This window comes from Pelmatolapia mariae, linkage group LG22 (genome assembly GCF_036321145.2).
Source record: "Pelmatolapia mariae isolate MD_Pm_ZW linkage group LG22, Pm_UMD_F_2, whole genome shotgun sequence".
Lineage (NCBI taxonomy): Eukaryota > Metazoa > Chordata > Actinopteri > Cichliformes > Cichlidae > Pelmatolapia > Pelmatolapia mariae.
In genome coordinates this window covers 12,568,614-12,587,974 of record NC_086245.2, presented here as the reverse complement: position 1 = coordinate 12,587,974, position 19,361 = coordinate 12,568,614, and the positions used below count along the sequence as shown (strand labels likewise).

General features: G+C 40.7%; 1 protein-coding gene across 1 annotated transcript; it reads right to left on the bottom strand.

Moving 5' to 3' along the window:
* Positions 1-8,110: 8,110 nt before the first annotated feature.
* On the bottom strand, positions 8,111-17,894 carry csnk2b (casein kinase 2, beta polypeptide). The gene is made up of 7 exons (XM_065470588.1): positions 17,765-17,894; positions 17,034-17,115; positions 15,723-15,825; positions 14,993-15,108; positions 13,315-13,390; positions 12,713-12,902; positions 8,111-10,277 (listed from the first exon to the last, which is right to left on the bottom strand). The coding sequence occupies exons 2-7, from the start codon at positions 17,103-17,105 to the stop codon at positions 10,187-10,189; spliced, it is 648 nt and encodes a 215-aa protein (XP_065326660.1). The 5' UTR covers positions 17,106-17,115; positions 17,765-17,894; the 3' UTR covers positions 8,111-10,186.
* Between the last annotated feature and the right edge of the window lie 1,467 nt (positions 17,895-19,361).

Sequence of the window (19,361 nt, the reverse complement as noted above, 5' to 3'; positions counted from 1 at the left end):
TTAGATAGTATCCAACATCTTTAGGTACTGGGCACGTGCATTCATAAAAAGCAGATCATGGTAATCCAGTAAAGGTATAAAAAAAAAAACAGTTGCATAAAGCAAATGTTTCCTCACTTGGAAAAAGAAACCAGATGGATTAAAAGTGAGTTTATTTTCAGCTTGGACACAAACCTTTAAATGTGAGTTTCTTGTAAAGATGTTGGAAAATATTATTTGTATAAAATACAGAATAATTGTTCCTCATGTGATCAATGCCAAACCTTTCACTCGAATAACTGTTCTTAAAGTTCTATATCTTATATCATTTCAGACCTCGATATAGTTCCACAGAAACAAACAGTCGGACCCACATGTAGCTTGTTGGGCTCTGGTTACCCTATTTGCTTATATTTTGATATATTACAGTGTTTCTACCTGGGTTTATAATGTTTCTGTGATGCTCATTAGTTGCCAGTTGTGTAGATACAATGTATCAACATAAGTGGTAATAGATCTGCTGATCTGTGGCTACTGAAACCTAGACACACTGTGTCTCCATGTGTTTATAACATCTAAGCTATTTATGTCTACACAGGTGATTTATTGTCGCTACATTTGCAACATTTATGCCATTTTTAGTCCAATAAATTACTAAATGTCACCAAAAACCACCAAAAATACATAAGTGGACACATTATGTATTTTTGGTCATTTTATGAGTTTAAGTGGCCTCATCTTTAGACACTTATTATATGTTACAGTTAACAAAGTTGAGGGAAATCAAAAGATGTTTGCTTTATTATTCCTAAAAATTAAATTTAAAAAGTCACTGGATGAGTGAGACCTGGTAGTAAAATAAAGTTGTGATGTTCATATTCAAAAGGACACTGCCCTGTATTTTGAGGAGTTTACAAAAGTCCCAACACAAAGACTACCATATAGGATCATTAAAATCATACTTTCCCTAATAACTAAGAATAAATAAACTCAGTTCTGCTCAGTATTAATTTTCATCTCTTTATAATCTTATTGGTTCAGTTTCTGTTGGTCCGTCACAACAATCCTAGTTTCTCATGTTGCGTCATGGGAAAATGAATTGCCCGTCCCTGGTTTAGAGGGATCTCAGGTGTTGTGACACAGCAGATTTTTTCGGTTTTTCTTTGTTACTGAAATACAAAATCACTGAATGAGAGTGGATTTCTGCTCTCTCGTGCGGTGTTATAAGATACAGTACTGACGTTCGTAAGGAGGACACGGTATAATGTTACATGTCTGTGTCAGCTTCTCATTGAAATATTACTTTCCTTCTAATGAGCAGACCTGTTATTTCACAATTACTTCATAATCTTACGTGTTCAAATTCCAGAAAATAATTAACATAACAATCTCTGGGAGGGCAAAATCCCTTTGAGCTGGCTGACACCTTAAAAGAACTTAATGAGAGGTCTTCTGGTGAAGGCCCAGTTAAAGCGTCAACATCTCTCTAGTAATATGACACTGTTATTTCCCACAACCGGATGAGGGTTACACTTTAGTGACACACAACAAACTGAGGGATATTTAGCCTCACCTGACAAACAGGTGGGAGCAAAAAGAAAAAGAACTGATACTTGATTTTTTTAAGGGTTTATTTCAGCTTTCCCATGTAATGGAGAAAGGGACACAGAGCTACTTTTCATGCTTTGATTAAGATCTCTCATATCCATTGCTGAAAACATAAGTATACGTCTCTGTTAACAACTTGTTGGGGAGCTTTTAGCTATTTTTCAACAGGTAGGTGATGGCAAGCAGCAACCTCCAGAGCCAATGCAGAAGTGCAAAAAAACTGATGTTCCTTCTTGAAGAGAGCAAACTTCCCCAAGAAGTCCCCACAGACCCTCATGTTAAAATGTTGAAAAAGTTGAAGTAAAACTGTTTTCTAGCTTTCAGCTTCCACTTTTCTGCCAGGCTTTATCAGTAGTCAGTACATAAACATTGGTAAATAGGCTTGCAGAATTTTCTCCTATAATGACCCACGCCATGCAACCATTTTTTTAGGCAAGTCTGATGTGCACTGGATGGCTGCTCTGGCTTGTTTCCAATAAGTGCTAGTCCTCGAAAATCCCTCAGAGCTCAGTTATGATGTGGCACTTCATGGACCTTGGTTTGGGTTTCTGCACTAAACTGGTTTGTGGGGATACCTGGGCAGGTGTAAGCTATTAGCAGTGATTGAATGGTTCTCTAGTGTGGTGGGTTTTGTCTTATGGAGACTCTCTTACTCTCTCTAAGTATAGCAATGTGAACTTTTGTTGTTTGCTAACTGCCAACAAAATTAATAATAATAAAGTTGTATGGCATGTGGTTCGTTTGAGCTTGTGGGTTGTGTGTGTTTATTTATCGTGTTTTTTTTGTTTTGTTTTTTGTGTGTGTGCTGTTTGGTTAGAGCGTTTGACTTGGGGACATTTCCCAGGAGAGAGAGAACCAGCCTAACTGGGTTACATGGGTTATAGCCCACAGCTAATCTGCATGAAGATTGGGGTTTTATGTCTACACACACATAAGATGATGTTCTCAGAGCTAATATCGAAACTACGGAGCCTTTCGTTCATGGGGGCGATCGTGGCTCAAGAGTTGGCAGTTTGTCTTGTAACCGCAAGGTTGCCAGTTCGAGCCCCGGCTCCGACAGTCTCGGTCGTTGTGTCCTTGGGCAAGACACTTCACCCATACTGGTGGTGGTCAGAGGACCCGGTGGCGCCAGTGTCCGGCAGCCTCGCCTCTGTCAGTGCACCCCTGGGCACCTGTGGCTACAATGTAGCTTGCCATCACCAGTGTGTGGATGAGTGAATGTAGTGTAAAGTGCTTTGGGGTCCATAGGGACTAAGTAAAGCGCTATACAAATACAGGCCGTTTACCATCACAGCAGAGATAGTTAGCATAAATATATACTCACTGGGCAACTGATCAGGTACAACTTGCTATTACCAGGTTGGACCCATTTTTGCCTTCAGAGCTGCTTCTGTTCTACATGGCACAGATTCAACGCAGCCCTGGAAATATTAGTCAGAGATTTTAGTCCATTTTCACATGACATCATCACGCAGTTGCTGCAGATTTGCTTTTTGCATATCCATGATGTGAATCTCCTGTTGCTGCACATCCCAAAGGTGCTCTATTGGCTTAAAATTGTGGAAATCATTTGTGTGCAGGGAACTTATTGTCATGTTCAGGAAACCAGTTTAAAAAAAAAAAATCCTGTACAGCATTACACCACCGTCAGTCTGATAGTATGGATGTCAAATTCTGTTCCTTACATTCCGAGTGTTACAATAGAAATCAAGACTCATCAGATCGTGTTGTTCTAATCTTCTGTTGTCCACTTTTATATCGATACATCTTTGTTGTGCTTACGTATAAAGGATACTGTCTATTATTGAGCACCAAGATTTATTACAAACCTTAAAGCTCTTACCCACAATAGCATGCTGCATGCTCGGGTCTGAGTTGACTAAGTCACTGGTTCATTCTGATTTATAAGGCCATTCTTGCTTTGCTCCCATCTTACTTACTGACTTACATGCATAAAAAAGCAAGAGAAGTTATTGTCCTCAGTCTCAAGACTTTCTTTGGTCTGTACTGAAAGTTTGCAGTGAAATTAGAAATAAGGGCAGCTTTGTCTTCCTGAAATTAACAAAATCTTAACTGACCTGTCTCACTGAATCACCTGAAGGAAGTTACTTCAGGCCAGCCTGAATAATAGTACCTCTGTTTTGACACAGAAATAATATATTTGTATTTTACTCCTTATTTCACACACACTGGCATGCTTCTCATGCTGCTGGCATGGACGCGGTGATGAAACAACTTGACTGTAGTTCAAACTTTGAATGGTTGTGTTATTCAAGCAGGTCTCGTCTTGCCCAGAATTTTTCTCCAACATATTTCTGTTTGCTTGTTTGCAAACATGCAGTAAAGTGACAGATGAGCAGTCTTGGGTGGAGGAAGTTCCTAACAGTTTTTTAACATCGCTCACAACATATTTGTTGGGTTTTGTTTTCTTGTTTGGTCTGTGTGGTTGTTTGGGTTTGTTCTGCAGAGGAAATAGAGGAAAATTTGCCTTCTCGCTGCGGGGAGAAAGAGTTATGAAACAGCATCTTTAGAGTCATGGTTTTGAAATGCTTTGGTGTGAGGGAGGTTGTTTGAGCCCGGTGAAATGCCTCTATTGTTTTGCCCACAGTTTCTCAATTCCTGCAATTTGGAAAGCGGGCATGTGGTAGAAACCAGCCAGAGAAATAACAGAGGAAATGGAACGTCCAAGAGTGTGGGATAGAAGCCAACCAGGAACAAAAAGCAGAAGCAGCAAGAGACATTTAGAAGACAAAATATCCAGTTTAAAAAGAACAAAAATAAATAAGTATGTTTCAGATAATCAAAAATGCCTTTAGTACTCCCTTTACATCTAGAATCATGTGTAACTACACAAATGGAAACTACCTGTGTGTAGTCATGGGGCTTCACTTCATTGTATGTATAAATACACCTTTGTCTGGGTGTTTCAGGTGAATGAGCACTGAAGGGAACAAACAAAGAAACACTCCAAGCAGCAGTTCATTGAAGAGCACAGCTAAATAGGGTGTAACATGAGTGTCTCTCAGTTACCCGGAGGATACATGGTACAGCCTTGAATCTGTGACAGATCACTTTTCAAAGCAGAGTATCTAAGCATCTGTGTGAAGAAAGACTTGATGTTTAGAGTACCACATTTTAAGCAAGCTGATTTTCTCAAAATAATGCATCTTTGTGTTTTTACAGGTCTTAGAAAAGGTAGTTACACAGCAGCCGTTTGCCACGCTGGACGGATTTACCATACCTTGATAAGCTCTCCTCACGGTTTGTTTTTTAATATTGCTTATGTGGACGGTTTGTTGAGACACTATAAAATGACTCAACTGAACTGAGCTGAAGCAATGCAGCGGGTGTGCAAGGTTCATGTCATACCTCACTCATAGAGGTTTCTTAGTTGCCACATGTGATTCATTTCATTTTATGTCACTTCTGATGGGAAGCGGTTTTTGGATTTGTATTTTAAGGGTCTGAGTTGTTTTTGTATTCATCAGCTGAGAAATATTAGTAAACTGTGTCCTATTATTTCTAAATATTTTATAGAGATTGTTCTTCATGCTTTTCTCTTATGTCACCTGGGCTATTTTGATTCACTCTTTACCTGCCTCAGTAAAACTTGCATTGGATCATCTATAGATTGTACAGAATGCAGAAGGTTCCTTACCTTCCCCCAAACGTTCTCGTATCACAATTCATTTTAAAGTTCTGGTTTTCACCAATGGGATTCTGCATGGTTAAACACCTACAGTGAACTCTTGCAGGCATGTGCCCCAGTAGGACTATGATGTGGTCTAATCAGGGTTTATTGTCCATCTCCAAATCTAGACTGAAAACTAAAGATGACACCAAAGATGAGACCTATCACACAAAAGCACAAATGAAACTGTTCTTGATACACATTTAGGTGGTTTTAACATCTTTTTGTACATGGTGTTATATAAATAACTATTACATGATGCAATTCCTATTGAGGCTACAGGTAATTCCAAAAGTGTTGGAAAGGCAAGGCCAGTCAGTTTGTTCCTGCTGTGTACTGAAGACATGTTGTTTGTGTATGAGATTACAAGATGATTATGAGGAGAGACATCCAAGTATCAGCTTGAATTCCCTGGTATTTATTTCTTCATACAGTTACTGGAAAAATAAAGCACGCCCTCTGTCAGTTCTCTTGTCTTACATATCAGGACCCGAGGCCAAACAGTTACCAAGGGAAATAAATCTGATCCACAAATTCCAGAATCAGACTATAACAGACAGAGGACTGCTAAATGTGTTCCAACAGTTAGTCTAAACACATTAACTCCACCTTCCACATACCTGCAAAAACACCACCATCTGCAACCAGAATGAGACCCAAAAACCAGGCCTGCAGGTGCCCTTTATAGTCAAGCTTTGACTTTCTTTTTTTTGTACTTCTCTTTTCCTCTCATACTGCTGATTTGTCTACACTAGCAGTCTCTTCCTAACCTCTGTTGCCAGTATGCTTATCCATAACTGTGACTGGCTGCCAATGTCACCCTTTCATGTGAACATGAGGGGGGAAGTCTGTGTTAACAAAGCGAGTTGATAAGATGAGTTAATCCAGGTGAAAGACAACATGGGTATGTTGAACTCATTATCTAGGCCTGTTATTGAAAGGATGTTCAACAAACCCTATTTCAGGAAGCTAACCCTGCTTCCTGAAATAGGGTTCTGGTGTGCTGGAATCATTGTCCCATTACATGATCCAGTTTCATCCAAGCTTTAGCTGTCAGGCAGATGGCCTCACAATTGACTCTAGAATACTTTGCTATACAGAGGACTTCATGGTGACTTATTCTTAGTTTATCTTATTTCTGTATAGTTGTATATGTGTATATTTGAATTTTTTCATTTTTATTTTTACAGTTTGCACGTTTGATCCAGGAGGACGATATTTCGTCCCACTGTATACTTGAGCGTATATTGTTGGCTCTTGGTATATTCACAGCTCTTGGTTTCTCTGAGCATTGCACAGTCTGACTGAACTGACTGGAGCATGGTCCACTCCTGGTAAATCACTGAGGCATTTTGTTAACACACCTGGATGCTACAAACCAGCAAACTGCCAAAACTTCTGCTTTTGTGGTGGTGGTCATACTTGGCTTAAATCCCAATAAGTAATGTGCACTGTCTGGAGAGTTCATGGGGATTATTGCAGTGTTTTGAACAGTGCAGATGACAATGTAACAGCAATTATGCGGAAAATAAAACAAAGAAAAATCTGATGTTTTTTTCAGCTTAACGTGCGTACAGCCATAGAGGAGTGACATATAATGTAAATAAAAACAAATCCCTGCCTGAAGTAGCTTTGAATTTCCCCCAGAAAAGAAAAAAAAAAACATAAATAAAAGGGTACACGGACTGAAAGGTGTCAAGACATTTTTGCAAAGTACAGCAAGCAATGGAGCTCCAGAGTGAATCCTCTAACAAAGGAAGATCATTTTTAATGTGTAACAGATTTAGACTGGGTTTTGTTTGTTTTGTTAAAATGCATGTGTCCTCAGTGTCTGCGGTGAACATTTTTTCTTAACAGCTCGATCTGCTTTAGAGTGACATCAAGAAACAAATTTAAAAAAAAAAAAAAAAAAAAACCTCAGATGAAAATGGTGCAATGTTGACTCTGGGTGTGGCAGCGCAAAGGGCTTGATATTTCACATCACTACAGTATTAGGAGCTAAACTAACCAGATTATTCCTGTGGAGACAGTCTCAGGGCTGCTTTTGGCTCCCGGGGAAACAAACTACTGTTACAGAAAAATCTGTTTTTCCCCCAGGGTCTGTACGTCTCAGCGCATTTCAAAACAAAGTAGGAGATTCCTTTTCACTGGGCTGAGTTGTAAGAGGAGGAGGAGACGAAGGGCAGGTCCCAGGATGTGGTTTGAGGTTATCCTGAGTCATGAAGGAACCTCCTCTGGAAAATCTTACATGCTATGGTCAAATGAAGACAGCTCAGCCCTGCCACTGATTTAGCCAGACGGCTGCTGTGCAGAGGGGAAAAACACTGAGTCACACATAAATACGACCATATCATGGTGGCTCAAGGTGTCCTGGGTGTCTTTTCAACTTACCCCGAGTGTGCATGCTGCATGTTTTATAACTAAAAGATGTGTTTTACTCACTTCTAACTCCAAATACGATTTTTCCGTGTCCCTAAAAGTTAATTTAAGAATAACCACAGAAGCATGACTGAGATCTTATGACTTTTTCCATGAAATAATTGTTTTCTGCTTGTGTTAGACCACTGCCGCTGTTGTTCAGTCATGTGAAATGGCACTGTAACCACACCCAGAAGCAAGACAGCCAGCCCTACCTCCATCACTGAGGGAAAACATCTCATTAGCTCCAATATCAAGCACAATTCAGTTAGTTTACAGTCACTCTGCATAATTGTATAATTTCATCTGGCTGCTTTAAGTGGATGAAAAGATGAAGAAGAGGACTCTCTACTGACTCCGAGTGGCCAGAAAACTTTGGTGCTAAATAATAATAAAAAGGAGGACAGAAGAATATGAAAAGAAAATAGAAGTTTATTGAGAATTCTGAATCCTGCTCACCCGTCCACAGTAGCAGAAAGAATACAACAACACAGACAAACAATTAGTTAAAATCTGGACACATAAATACGTTTCTCTTGTATCATGAAATCCAAAAGCAAAAATCTATCGCAGTCATACGAACATAAGACGGGAGTGGAGGGAGCGCCGCCGAGTGTGTGCCCCCACTGTTTCGGAGACGCCACCTGCCTCCGAGCCCAAACATAAACAAGAAAAGAAAGACGGTGCTGTGGTGGAGTGAGCTGAACTTCTGAGGCCCAGGCAGTTTGAGATGAGAAGACTGATATCTCATGTTCATGTTAAATCTAAAGCTACAGACAGGAGGAGACGACTAGCTAAGCTCTTCCGAGACTACGAATCCCTAGCTTGGCTCTGTTTGGCAGTAACAAATCCACCTATGGGCATCTAGTTTGTTAATGTAAACAGAATTTGGCCTTTTTAAACCTCTCATCAGCACCTTGTGATACACCAGCTCTGCATGAAAAAAAAAAAAAAAAAAACCAAACATCCTTTAGCATTATTACCACTCTCTCTGTGGCAAAATGTGTTCAAAAAGTGCGCCGTTGTTCACTGATTTAGTTGTGTGTAAATCTAATAGATGTACATGAGGCTTATTCAGACTTTATGAAATGAGCGTAACATTATAATTCAATGCCAGTACAGGTGAGCAGTCTGAAGAGGAATTACGTGAAACCTGCAAACTGAAAAATATATACCATCTAAATACTGTTGTGTCTTTTACTTGACCCTTTTGAAAGCCTGAATAAGAGCTCATTTAAAGTAACACACCGGTATCAGCACACTGGAGGTCACACTTCACACTGCTAGTCATTATTCTTCTGGTTTTTGTTCTGATTGAAACAAACTTAAGCTCGCACAGTAACGTCTGTTTATTAAGGTGCAAACTGCTCGTCGTGGTGAAAACCTGGAACTCCATGGACTTTACATGGGTTGAAACTGGCACACAACCGCACACTTAATGAGGATTTATATAATCTGAGCGGACTCAGCTTTGTTGCTGATCTGTAACCACTAGAACAGAGCCAGGATACCTGCTTCCTTATTGAGAGTTTAAGCTAACCGTCTGCCAGTATTTGCTTCATATTTACCATAAAAGCATGAGCGATATCGATCTTCTCATCTAATCGCTGCCAGAAAGCAAATTTCCACACTATCCAGAATATTCGGCTGTTTCTGTATCAGAGATGAAGCTACACAGAAGGGAGGGGTGGGTGACAGTACAAACCTACTTCTGCAGGACGCGATGGGTAGAGGAGGGTGTTGTTGTTTGACACACGCACAGACAGCTGGAGAAAAGACACCGACTTGTTACAATTATCTGATGATTCATAAATTCTCTCATTTGACCTATTTCATCTCCTCTAACCATGGAAAGAAAGAGAAAAATCAGACACTCGAAAGGACAGAAACAGCTCGGGTGTTTCTTTACTTTAAGGCAAATTTAACGACGATGGGCCAAATTTTACAAATCAAAAAAGGGAGGGGGAAATAAAACTGTCTGAGTGCCAGCCTCCATCGGGGTTAGGTGGGACAAATGGAGACGAGGCATCGAATGACGGAAGGTTTCACCACCACCTTTACCAAACTGTGCCAAATACACAAAGACACTGATCGTACTCTGGTGTCACCCACCGACGACATAACTCCCTCCTCTGTGCTCACAATGCGATTGAACAGAGCCCCCGCCCCCCCGCCATGTTCGGCTTCCTCTTAGCTCGCCTTCAGTTTTTGGCACGGAGGAGTTTGGTAAGGAACGTCCGGAAAACCAAATGTGTGTGTTTGTCTTTAAGATCATGGCTGTGCATTTTTTCTCTCGCTCACACTCAAAGGAAAAAAAAAAAAAGGAAAAGATCTTTTCATTTGCCCTAATCTAAACCAAAATAATACAGTCTTCTTCAGGGTGAGGAGGGGGCACATGAAGAGCTTTGAAAAATGCAGGTGACCCCTCTCCATCCTATAATAACTCTTTCCTCTCTGGCTTCTCTCTCTCCCCCCTCAGTCCTGGGCGCTCTAGCGGATAGCCTTGACGGGGCTCTTGAAGCTTGAGGCGGCTTGCAGCTGCAGCTGGTAGGCCATCGGGTGGATCTTGAACCCATAAAGCCTGAAGAGGAAGAAGAAGAAAAAGATGATGACGATGTTTAGACTGATCAGTCATGCATTTGCTTTAAGGGAGATGGCGCTGACATTTGATGACAAACATCACACCACCCTGACTGTGTTCTATGTAATACAAACAGACATCACAGCGTATTGACACAGGATCCAGGAAAGGATGTGCAATCCTTGCCAATATAGTCAGCCTGTGCATGTAAGTACATTTGAAATTAAAAATATATATATATTTATACTTTTCTCCTGTGCAAATATTAACTTTGTGACTAATGACCAACAGCAGGGAGAACAAGAACTAACGTCAGAAGGCGACAGTGGAGGCGCATCATCGGCCACCAGGGTTATAAACACTCCTAATTCAGTTATATATGCATAGACTGCAAAGCTGGCCTGGAAGCAACTCACTGCTTCAGATATCATGACTGCAGCTACACGGAGGGCTGGATTCTTTGTGGGGGGGTTTTGTTTGTTTTGGGGGATTTTTGATAAATCAAATGAAATGTATGTCCAGTTTCGAGCACTAGGGGCTAGCTCAGGAGTGTCAAACTTATTTTACATCGTGGGCCACATACAGCCCACTCTGAACTTAAATGGACATTTAAATATTTAATCCCTGACATTTCTTTAAAATAAGAAAAAAATGCAACTTTAATAATGCCATGTTTAATGCAATGCAATTTTGAAAAACAAAAGTAATTTCTACAGTAAAGTAAAGTAAAATTCTATGCACTTGTTTTAAAGCTGTCCAGTGGGCCGGATTGGAATCTTTGCTAGGCCAATTCTGTCCCACAGGTCTTATTTTTGACACCGCTAGGCTAGCTGGTTAGAGGAACTGATGGATTTAAACAAAACAACTCAATATGAGAGCCCTGAAGTCAGGCTGTGTGACGTTCACAGCAAGTCGGGCGGCAGAGCAGAGGACCGTAACACAAATAGGAAGAGTAAGCAAACATGTCAAAGTCAAAGTTACCGCCTGACTTCATAGCTCAAATAACCAGCTGTGTGTGTGTGTGTGTGTGTGTGTGTATATATACAGTATGTGGTTTAACCAACAGGTTAAACAGTTAACAAATGGGCTTAAATGTCAAAGAGAATGACATCAGAGTAAATATAAATAAATAAATATCACAAAAAGCAGCACGAGAACATAGAAACGGGCTGCAGTCTCCACAGCAGCCGAAGGGACAACATATTCTTCTTAACACTGCACCCTGGTTACGGTAAACAGTACAACATGCAGACAATGGTCTCCAAGGGCAGGCACAGGATTAGTGGACAACCACGCTAATCTGCTGCTAATCTACCAAGAGATGCAGCAGGTATTCACAAACACAGAGAGACTAAAATTTTTCTGCATTAACCACACACACACACACACACACACACACACACACACACACACACACACACACACACATGTCTGGTTTGCTATCCTCGTGGGGACATCCCATTGACATAATGCTTTCCCTAGCCCCTTACCCTAACCCTAACCATTAAAAATGAATGCCTAACCCTAACCCTTACCCTAAACCTAACCATAACCTAATTGTAACCCTGACAGTAAAACCGCATTTTGAGTGTGAAAATTGCTTTCAACCCCAAGGGGACCTGGATTTTGGTCCCCACGGTGCAGAAAGTCCCCACCAGGATAGTAAAAGTCAGATTTTGGTCCCCACCAGGATAGTACGAACCCGTACACACACACACACACACACACACACACACACACACACCTAATTTCTATAGAAACAAACAGGAACATACATTTCCAGTGTTGTCCGTCTGGGACGGCATCCCATACGACCGATAACGAGCTGCTGTGTTTTATGCATGCACAGGCTAGATAATATGTTGTTAGCATGGAAGTGAGTGAAGGCAAAAGCTCAGTAATGTAAACCATGAGGGAAATCAAACCAAAGAAACAGTTGGAACAACAAGCCTAATGAGCCAACGACAGAAAAACAGCTAAAGCTAAAGCTAATGAGAGACACAAGGCAGCAGGCTCAGTACGAGCCTCAGTATGAGCAAAGAATCAAAGCAGTTACTGAAAAAATTATGAAAAAGAAAAAAGGGTGGATGCTGTCTTATCTGGTGAAGTTATAAACATGAAAGAAGTAACAGATATTTGTTTTGTTCAGTAAATCTGGTGCACTGTTATTGTTCTTTGAAAGAAAATCTTAATCAGCTGCTCACACTGAGAAAAATCTGAAGTGAATAATGATAATAATAATAAAGCATGTATTTAAAACACTAAAAACTGAAAGAAGCTAAGCCAATATCACTGTGGAAACTAAGAAAAAGCAGAACTAAAATGAAAACAAAATCAAAATAATCAGTTACAAATTTACAACAAATCTGCCTACAACCATCAGCAGGAGGTGGATTTAGTGCTCAGAGTCTTTACAGCTGAATATCAATGCTAACCTTGGAACAAACTGGTTGGCAGGCCTCTTGGGCCTGTACTCGGGATGAACCATGAACAGCATGTGGGGGAACCCGGTGCCAAAATAAGCTCCATCTGTGTGGTGATGCCTGGAGGACTTGGGTGTGTAGACATCCATACATTTGGGGCAGTACAGCTTCACCATGGCCTCTCCTGGGATGTCTGACAGGCCTGTGAGAAGTGTGGAAGAGGAAGAAACCCATTTAAGTATGAGATCAAGACACCCGAGATAATTGGCAAACAATCCCTTGTGGATCAAAATGATCCTCACCTGCAGGAAAATCTAGATTCAATAAAAACAAACAGCACTTGTTTTGTACTGATTGGCACAGCCAGCCAGATACAGCTGCTGTGCCTTTTAATCACAGATTTAAAAACAAACAAGCAAACAAAAACAAATTTCCCAAAAACTAAATATCACATGCATGAAGAGTTCCTGACTAACTTCACTGCATCGAGGAGAGACATGCAAAGCAGGGAAGAGCAAACTTTTAGTCACTCATGAAAGCTGTCTGCCACCTTGTGGTAATCCTTGGGTAACTGTTTAACGCATGCATGAGGGCATTCACATCAGTTTACTCACCAATAGGAAGCATAGGCTGATTCTCACAATAGACCCGGGGGCAGTAGCCAAAGTCTCCCTGCTGATACTTCTCCAGCTGAGCAAGCAGAAATGAGCCCAATAAAGAGTTAATATATGAACAGAAGGCAGCTCCACATCTCATTTTAAACTGAACTTTTAAAGGCTGCGCTGCAATCCTGGGTTAATTCATATCCTGCTGTGTGGAAAACAACATTTAAAACCTGAGGAAATTTTAACATGACTGAGATTAATGGGTGACTGTGCTAAAGATTAAAAAAAGCAAGCAAACAATATTGAATGGACTCTTGTTTGCCATTTTGGATGCGTTGCATTATAGGATCAGGTGATTCAGGCTTCGTCACAGAAACTAGAGACCGATCGTGAGTGGAAAAATTAGTATTCTCCGACCTTTTGTGGTTAGCTGATTGCAGTTGCTTAAGTCCCAGAGACGCAAATCTGTCACTAAAGAAAAACATCCATTCCCCATCTATTTGGTAAAAACTTTCCACGCTAGCATGCTGCTACAGTTCGAGTTGTACGGAAACAGTGAAAATCGTGACGCAAACTGGAAAAGGAGAAGGGTTGCCTTCAAAGTAAAAGCTGCACTTTATTCTATATGTTTCAAAAAGCAAAAACTTTTACCTTAAAAACGCAAACCTTCTCCATCTCTATTTGGCTTCACACTTTTTCCAGTTTTTCTTACAGTTCAGTAAGTATTTACACACAAACATGGAAAACTACAGGTAATCGTGGCAATCACACCTCCTTTACAATGAATTTCACCCAGCTAGAGTCAGAAACCTCCAGGAACTACTGACAACCATTCAGGCAAAATGTGCACATGATACACTTTAATAAAGCAGTTTTTCCACATGAACATCTTGATGATTTCCAGAGACTCAGGCTGGAACATTTTCCACAGTTGTGCTTTTTCACATGTAGCCCACAGCAGGAAACAGTCTGCTTTAGATGCATCTGCACCACAAGGACCTGTCTGCATGGAGCACAATGGCCTCTACTAGGAAGTTAACACACTGGACTAGCAGTATTGCTGTTCTCACACTGGTGTAGCATGAAAACATGTGAACTTTGCACAGGAGAGCTGTGCAAATTTTGTGTTTTGTTTTCCTATGCACATGTTGTTGTTGTCAGTTTGTCGAACACGGTCGTAAAAGTGTAATACTGTCATTTTGCATTTTGAACACATTTAATCGTGTTTTCCTAAATAAAGTAGACGATAATGACTAATAAACAGGAAAGAATACGCTGTTATGACAGTGTGGAGGAGGAAAGGAATAAAGAAAAGAGGGTCTTTATTTTCCATATTAGCACCATAGGAAGCAGTTGAATGATTTGTTTTCAGCAGTAAAAAGCAATGGCTCTGAAAGATTTTCCATTTTATGCCGTTCCCTCGGACAGACAGCTTTTCATATCCACTTTTATCTTCTTCTCAGGGATGAACCCACCTCTGCTGCCATACTGGACATTATTTCAGTCAGGGCTTTATATATTCATAAAGCACACACACACACAAGATTATAATTTAAATACAACTATCCTGATTACCATGTATGAGACATTCACATCTCCAGTGTTAACACTTTACTCCACTACGAGTGGAGTAAAATCTGACTCAAACAACATGTAGAGACAGAACTGGTGGATTTTTGGCACCTACCATCTGTGCAATGCCTCGGTTAGTGAGGATGTAGCGTGCATGGATGAGGCCGTACAGCATCTCTGCAGCCTGCTCAATCAGGTCGCTCTGGTTGGGATTGTCCTCAAGCTCCTCATCTAAAGAAATCAGAAACAGGGAAACTACTCACGCTTTTGACAGTTGGAAAAAAAGAAATTTATCAGAGAAAACGGAAACACTGGGAATAAAACAGAGAGACTGGGACACATGATGGTTTTCTAAAGGTGCTCCAGCAATAAAAGAGCATAAAACAAAGATGTTCTGAGCAAGTTTGAAAAGAAAGAGGAAACCTGCACAAAGCACCTCAAATCAAAAGAAAGCCGAGATCAAATGTCCCCTCTCATTATTTGTTAATGACAGAAGGAACACATTAAAAGCTCAGGAGATGTCACAGACGTGAAACACTCGCAGCTCTTTTAGTCTTACTTCCTGATGTCTGCTGCAGATGGGAGGTGATAAACAGTAATACTTCTGCATACAGACAACAAACAATAAAGCGACTTTCCACTCGCCACAGCAGGCAGCTCCTCATGTTTTGTTTGGCAGATTTTTATGCCAGATTGGTGATACAACCCCAGAGGGGTTTGTGTCTCCTTCCGGGATCAAACTGGGGATCTTTCGCTTGTTTGGCAAATGTGTCACATAAGCAAACACTGACATACCTTATTTACTTAAAACTGAGAACAATGAGTCAGGAATGCAACATACAGACCTGGTTCAAGGTCCAGGATCATGTCTAGAGCCTGGCGGTAGTGTGGAACCTGCTCATTGAGCCCAGTTAGGTTGAATTTGTCCTGGATGTAGTCTTCATCCACCTGTCGTTGGAGAAACCACAAATCAGACTCATTTTGATCCACTAGGAATCAGGTAGTGAGAACAGAACTCCCTGAAAGTTGATTCTGCTCATCTGATCGTAGCGTTTTCAGCAGGAAAAATATTTCAACAATCCTCAAAATGACTTGTTCAGTTTGAAATAGATCCTCCGATTTCTTCACGAAGCTGGATGTGTGACAAAACATTTCTCCGACTGACAATGCTCCACATGAACAGAAATCACTTTCTGGGATTTCCTTACCTGGGTGATTGAGGATCCATCAAGACAGGAGTAGGAACCGTTTAACCCTTACAATGACTGACCCAGACGTTTTTTGCTAATTTATTAATATTACTGTGTTATTGATATTTTTAACTTTTTCATAGGTTTTTTTTTGTACACATTTTAGCATTTCTGCACAAAATATGCGAATTATTACACATCTACACACAAGATGTGTACTCTAAGTCCAGAAATGCACATGTAGGATGTTGCCTTTCTCCAGTTTAGAAACTGCTGGGAGGAAACCCAACTGTACACCAGGTAGCTTGATAAGCAGGAGTTTTTTTGAAGGTCTTCATCACTTTACTCTAAAGAAAACTGTGAATTTTTTCCTCTTTTGGTAACAGAAATGTTATTTCATTTTCTCATTCTGGCTGCTTTCTTTAGGTGGATCATCAGTCTGCATCTCATCCTATCCCTAACATCTTCCTCAGTCACACCATCCCTCTGCATGTCTTCCTTCAAAACATCCACGAACTTGCTCTGTGGTCTTCCTCTTTTCCTCCTGCCTGCCAGCTACATCTTCAACATCCTTTGTCCAGCATATCCACTATCCCTCCTCCGCGTATGTCTAAACCATCTCAGCATCACCTGTCTCACTTTGTTCCCACACCACTCAATCTGAGCCCTCCCTGATATACTCATACAATACAACTTTATTTATATAGCACATTTAAAACCGAAGGCACACCAATTCCACCTGTATTTATACAGTGGAACATTGGTAGAAGATAAATAACATAAGGGTAAAATATAGGGGATATGTACTAGCTAATTTCTATCCCTGTCCATCCTTGCTCTTTTTCGTGACAATCTTAGAAACTGCTACTCTGCCACTACTCTGTCTCCAAACTATGCATGGCCTTAAATCACAAATAACCCCTGACACTCATGTGTTGTAAAAATATATCCACCTTGGTTCCTCACCTCACAGAAAAACTCATTCCCCCGCAGCCCACAGAACCAGGAGATCCATGAAACCTCTTCTGAACTGCTCATCTCTGAAGACCTGAAAAACGAAACAGTAAATTATGAGTGGGGAAAAAGCCAACATTCAACAGATTCATTTTACAGTAGCTACGTCTGGTTTAACGCGGCACAAAAATAAGCTGTTCATCTGGTGTGAGCACCTGATTAGCATTGATGCTAACCCCTGGAAAAGAATGGGCTAGTTCTTGTTTTATCGATAACGCCATGAATGCAACACTAAGCGTTCACTCACTAAATAACAGATTTAACCGATACTTTCGCCCAACTGGACTGTTTGTTAGTCATTTATTAACCTTTTCTTGTGAAAAGATCATAAAAGTATATCAGTAACAGTCGCTGCTCAAGATCTGTAAAGGCTAAGCCAGCTAGCAGGTATTACCTTCTCCCTGCCGTTAGGGTAGCTTTTAAAGCTTGCTTTATCACATTTAGCGCAGATTTTCTGTCAAAAACACGTCTAATGAATAACAAATCAATGGGCTAAATCCGGCCTTACATGTATGCTGTAGTCCTGCGTGCCGGGTAACGTTAGCATGCTAAGCTAAAACCAGATGAACGTCAATATGGCGCCTGGTAAGACACCAGGCCCCGGAGCGGAGGTCTGCCGTGGCTCTTCTGCCTCTGCGCTCAAACGGCTCAACGGACTGATATGCGTAACAGTGCTAACTTACCCGGCTTTCAGCTTTAACAATCCCGAAGAAATCAACAGATCAACAATTTAGCAATCTCACGGGTGTAAATAAGATGGACACCACCTCCCAGTTCACCCCGTAGGTTACGCTCTTCCTCTTCCTCCGGTCTGCCGTCGGAAGGTTCAAGACTTATCGGTGCTGCCGCTCACTGTTCAGTCCCGATACTGCATGTTCGTGAAAAGGCTCTGTTTGGTAGCCGTCTTTTCCATCCTGTCTCGCTTTTTACAGTAACAATTTATAAAAGTTTATAAAATATGACCCGTTCAATGTTTTTTTCTGATAACCATCTACTAATGAATACATCAACTTCCATATTATTCTCATCCCTATCCTTAGAATTCTCCTTTGACATTATATCCATGAATTGCTGTTGTCTTGCTCCTCCTGCACATGTCCAAACCATCTCAGCCTTTCCTCTCTTTGTCTCCACACCTCTCCAACCTGATCGGTCTCTCTCATGTACGTACTAATTTCTGAACCTATTGTCACTCCCAATTAAGTAATGACTAAAGATTAAAATGTTTGTCATGAAACTTGGACCTAGAAATTTTTAAGAACGCACAATTAAAATTTACAAATAAATGTTTTCTTCTGGATAACCATTGTTTTGTATTATGGCTTAAAAGTGAGATTGAATCACAGTAAATCTAAAGAAAAAGAAAAAAAGCTTGAACTTCAGATGATTGTGCTTTCAAATCATTCATTAACCACCATCAAAAATAATCTAATGTCAAGATAAAAGTACAACTAACCTGCACCTTGTAGATTTATCTCAACAAGAGCCGTTCATTAGACTGAATTAAAGTGGAGCTACTGTCCTGACTTTCAGCTTATTTTATGCTGGGCCTTAGTGTAGCCCGTGAGTTCATCCTGATTGGCTGCCCCTCATAAGCAGAAATTTTAAACAGCATGTAGGTGTGACTTTTGTACTCTGAGCCAGAATTGTGGAGAGCTGTGGCTCTCTCTGACATCATACAGAACCATGAATATAACCCCCCCCCCCCCAAAAAAAACAAACAAACAAACAATTGGACATCTTGTATTTAGAATAGTCTGACTGCAGGAACAAATCGGTCACTTTTGCTCCCTCCACTAAAAGAAAAACAAAAGTTCAGGACAAAGTATCCTCATTTCACTAAAATCCTCCAGGAGGAGCAGAGAATCCTGTGAACTGTGGCCAAATGAGCTAAAAATGGACCCGACGCCACTTTTAGCGATGTGGAGGACGTGCTTCTGAGAGGCTCCGTGGCACATCTTGTGTAATTGAAAGCAGCTCTGTATGCTCCTGTGGTGGAGCCTGAGGTTTTCTCTCAGGGATTGCTTTCACATAAGCAGACCTTACGATCAGAAACCCAACATCTAACACTGTAACAGCACATACATGTCACACACAAGCACCACCACCATCAATACAATCTTTCTTCTACCACACAAGCAGGCAGAGAATAATTTTATCATCAAAGAAACAGACGCACAACTTAAATGTTTCCATTAAATCAAAAGTAGTTTATTTAACTTTGCCTTCTCTGTATAACTTTATTATAATAAGACACTTCTCTGCTTGTACATTGCTCCC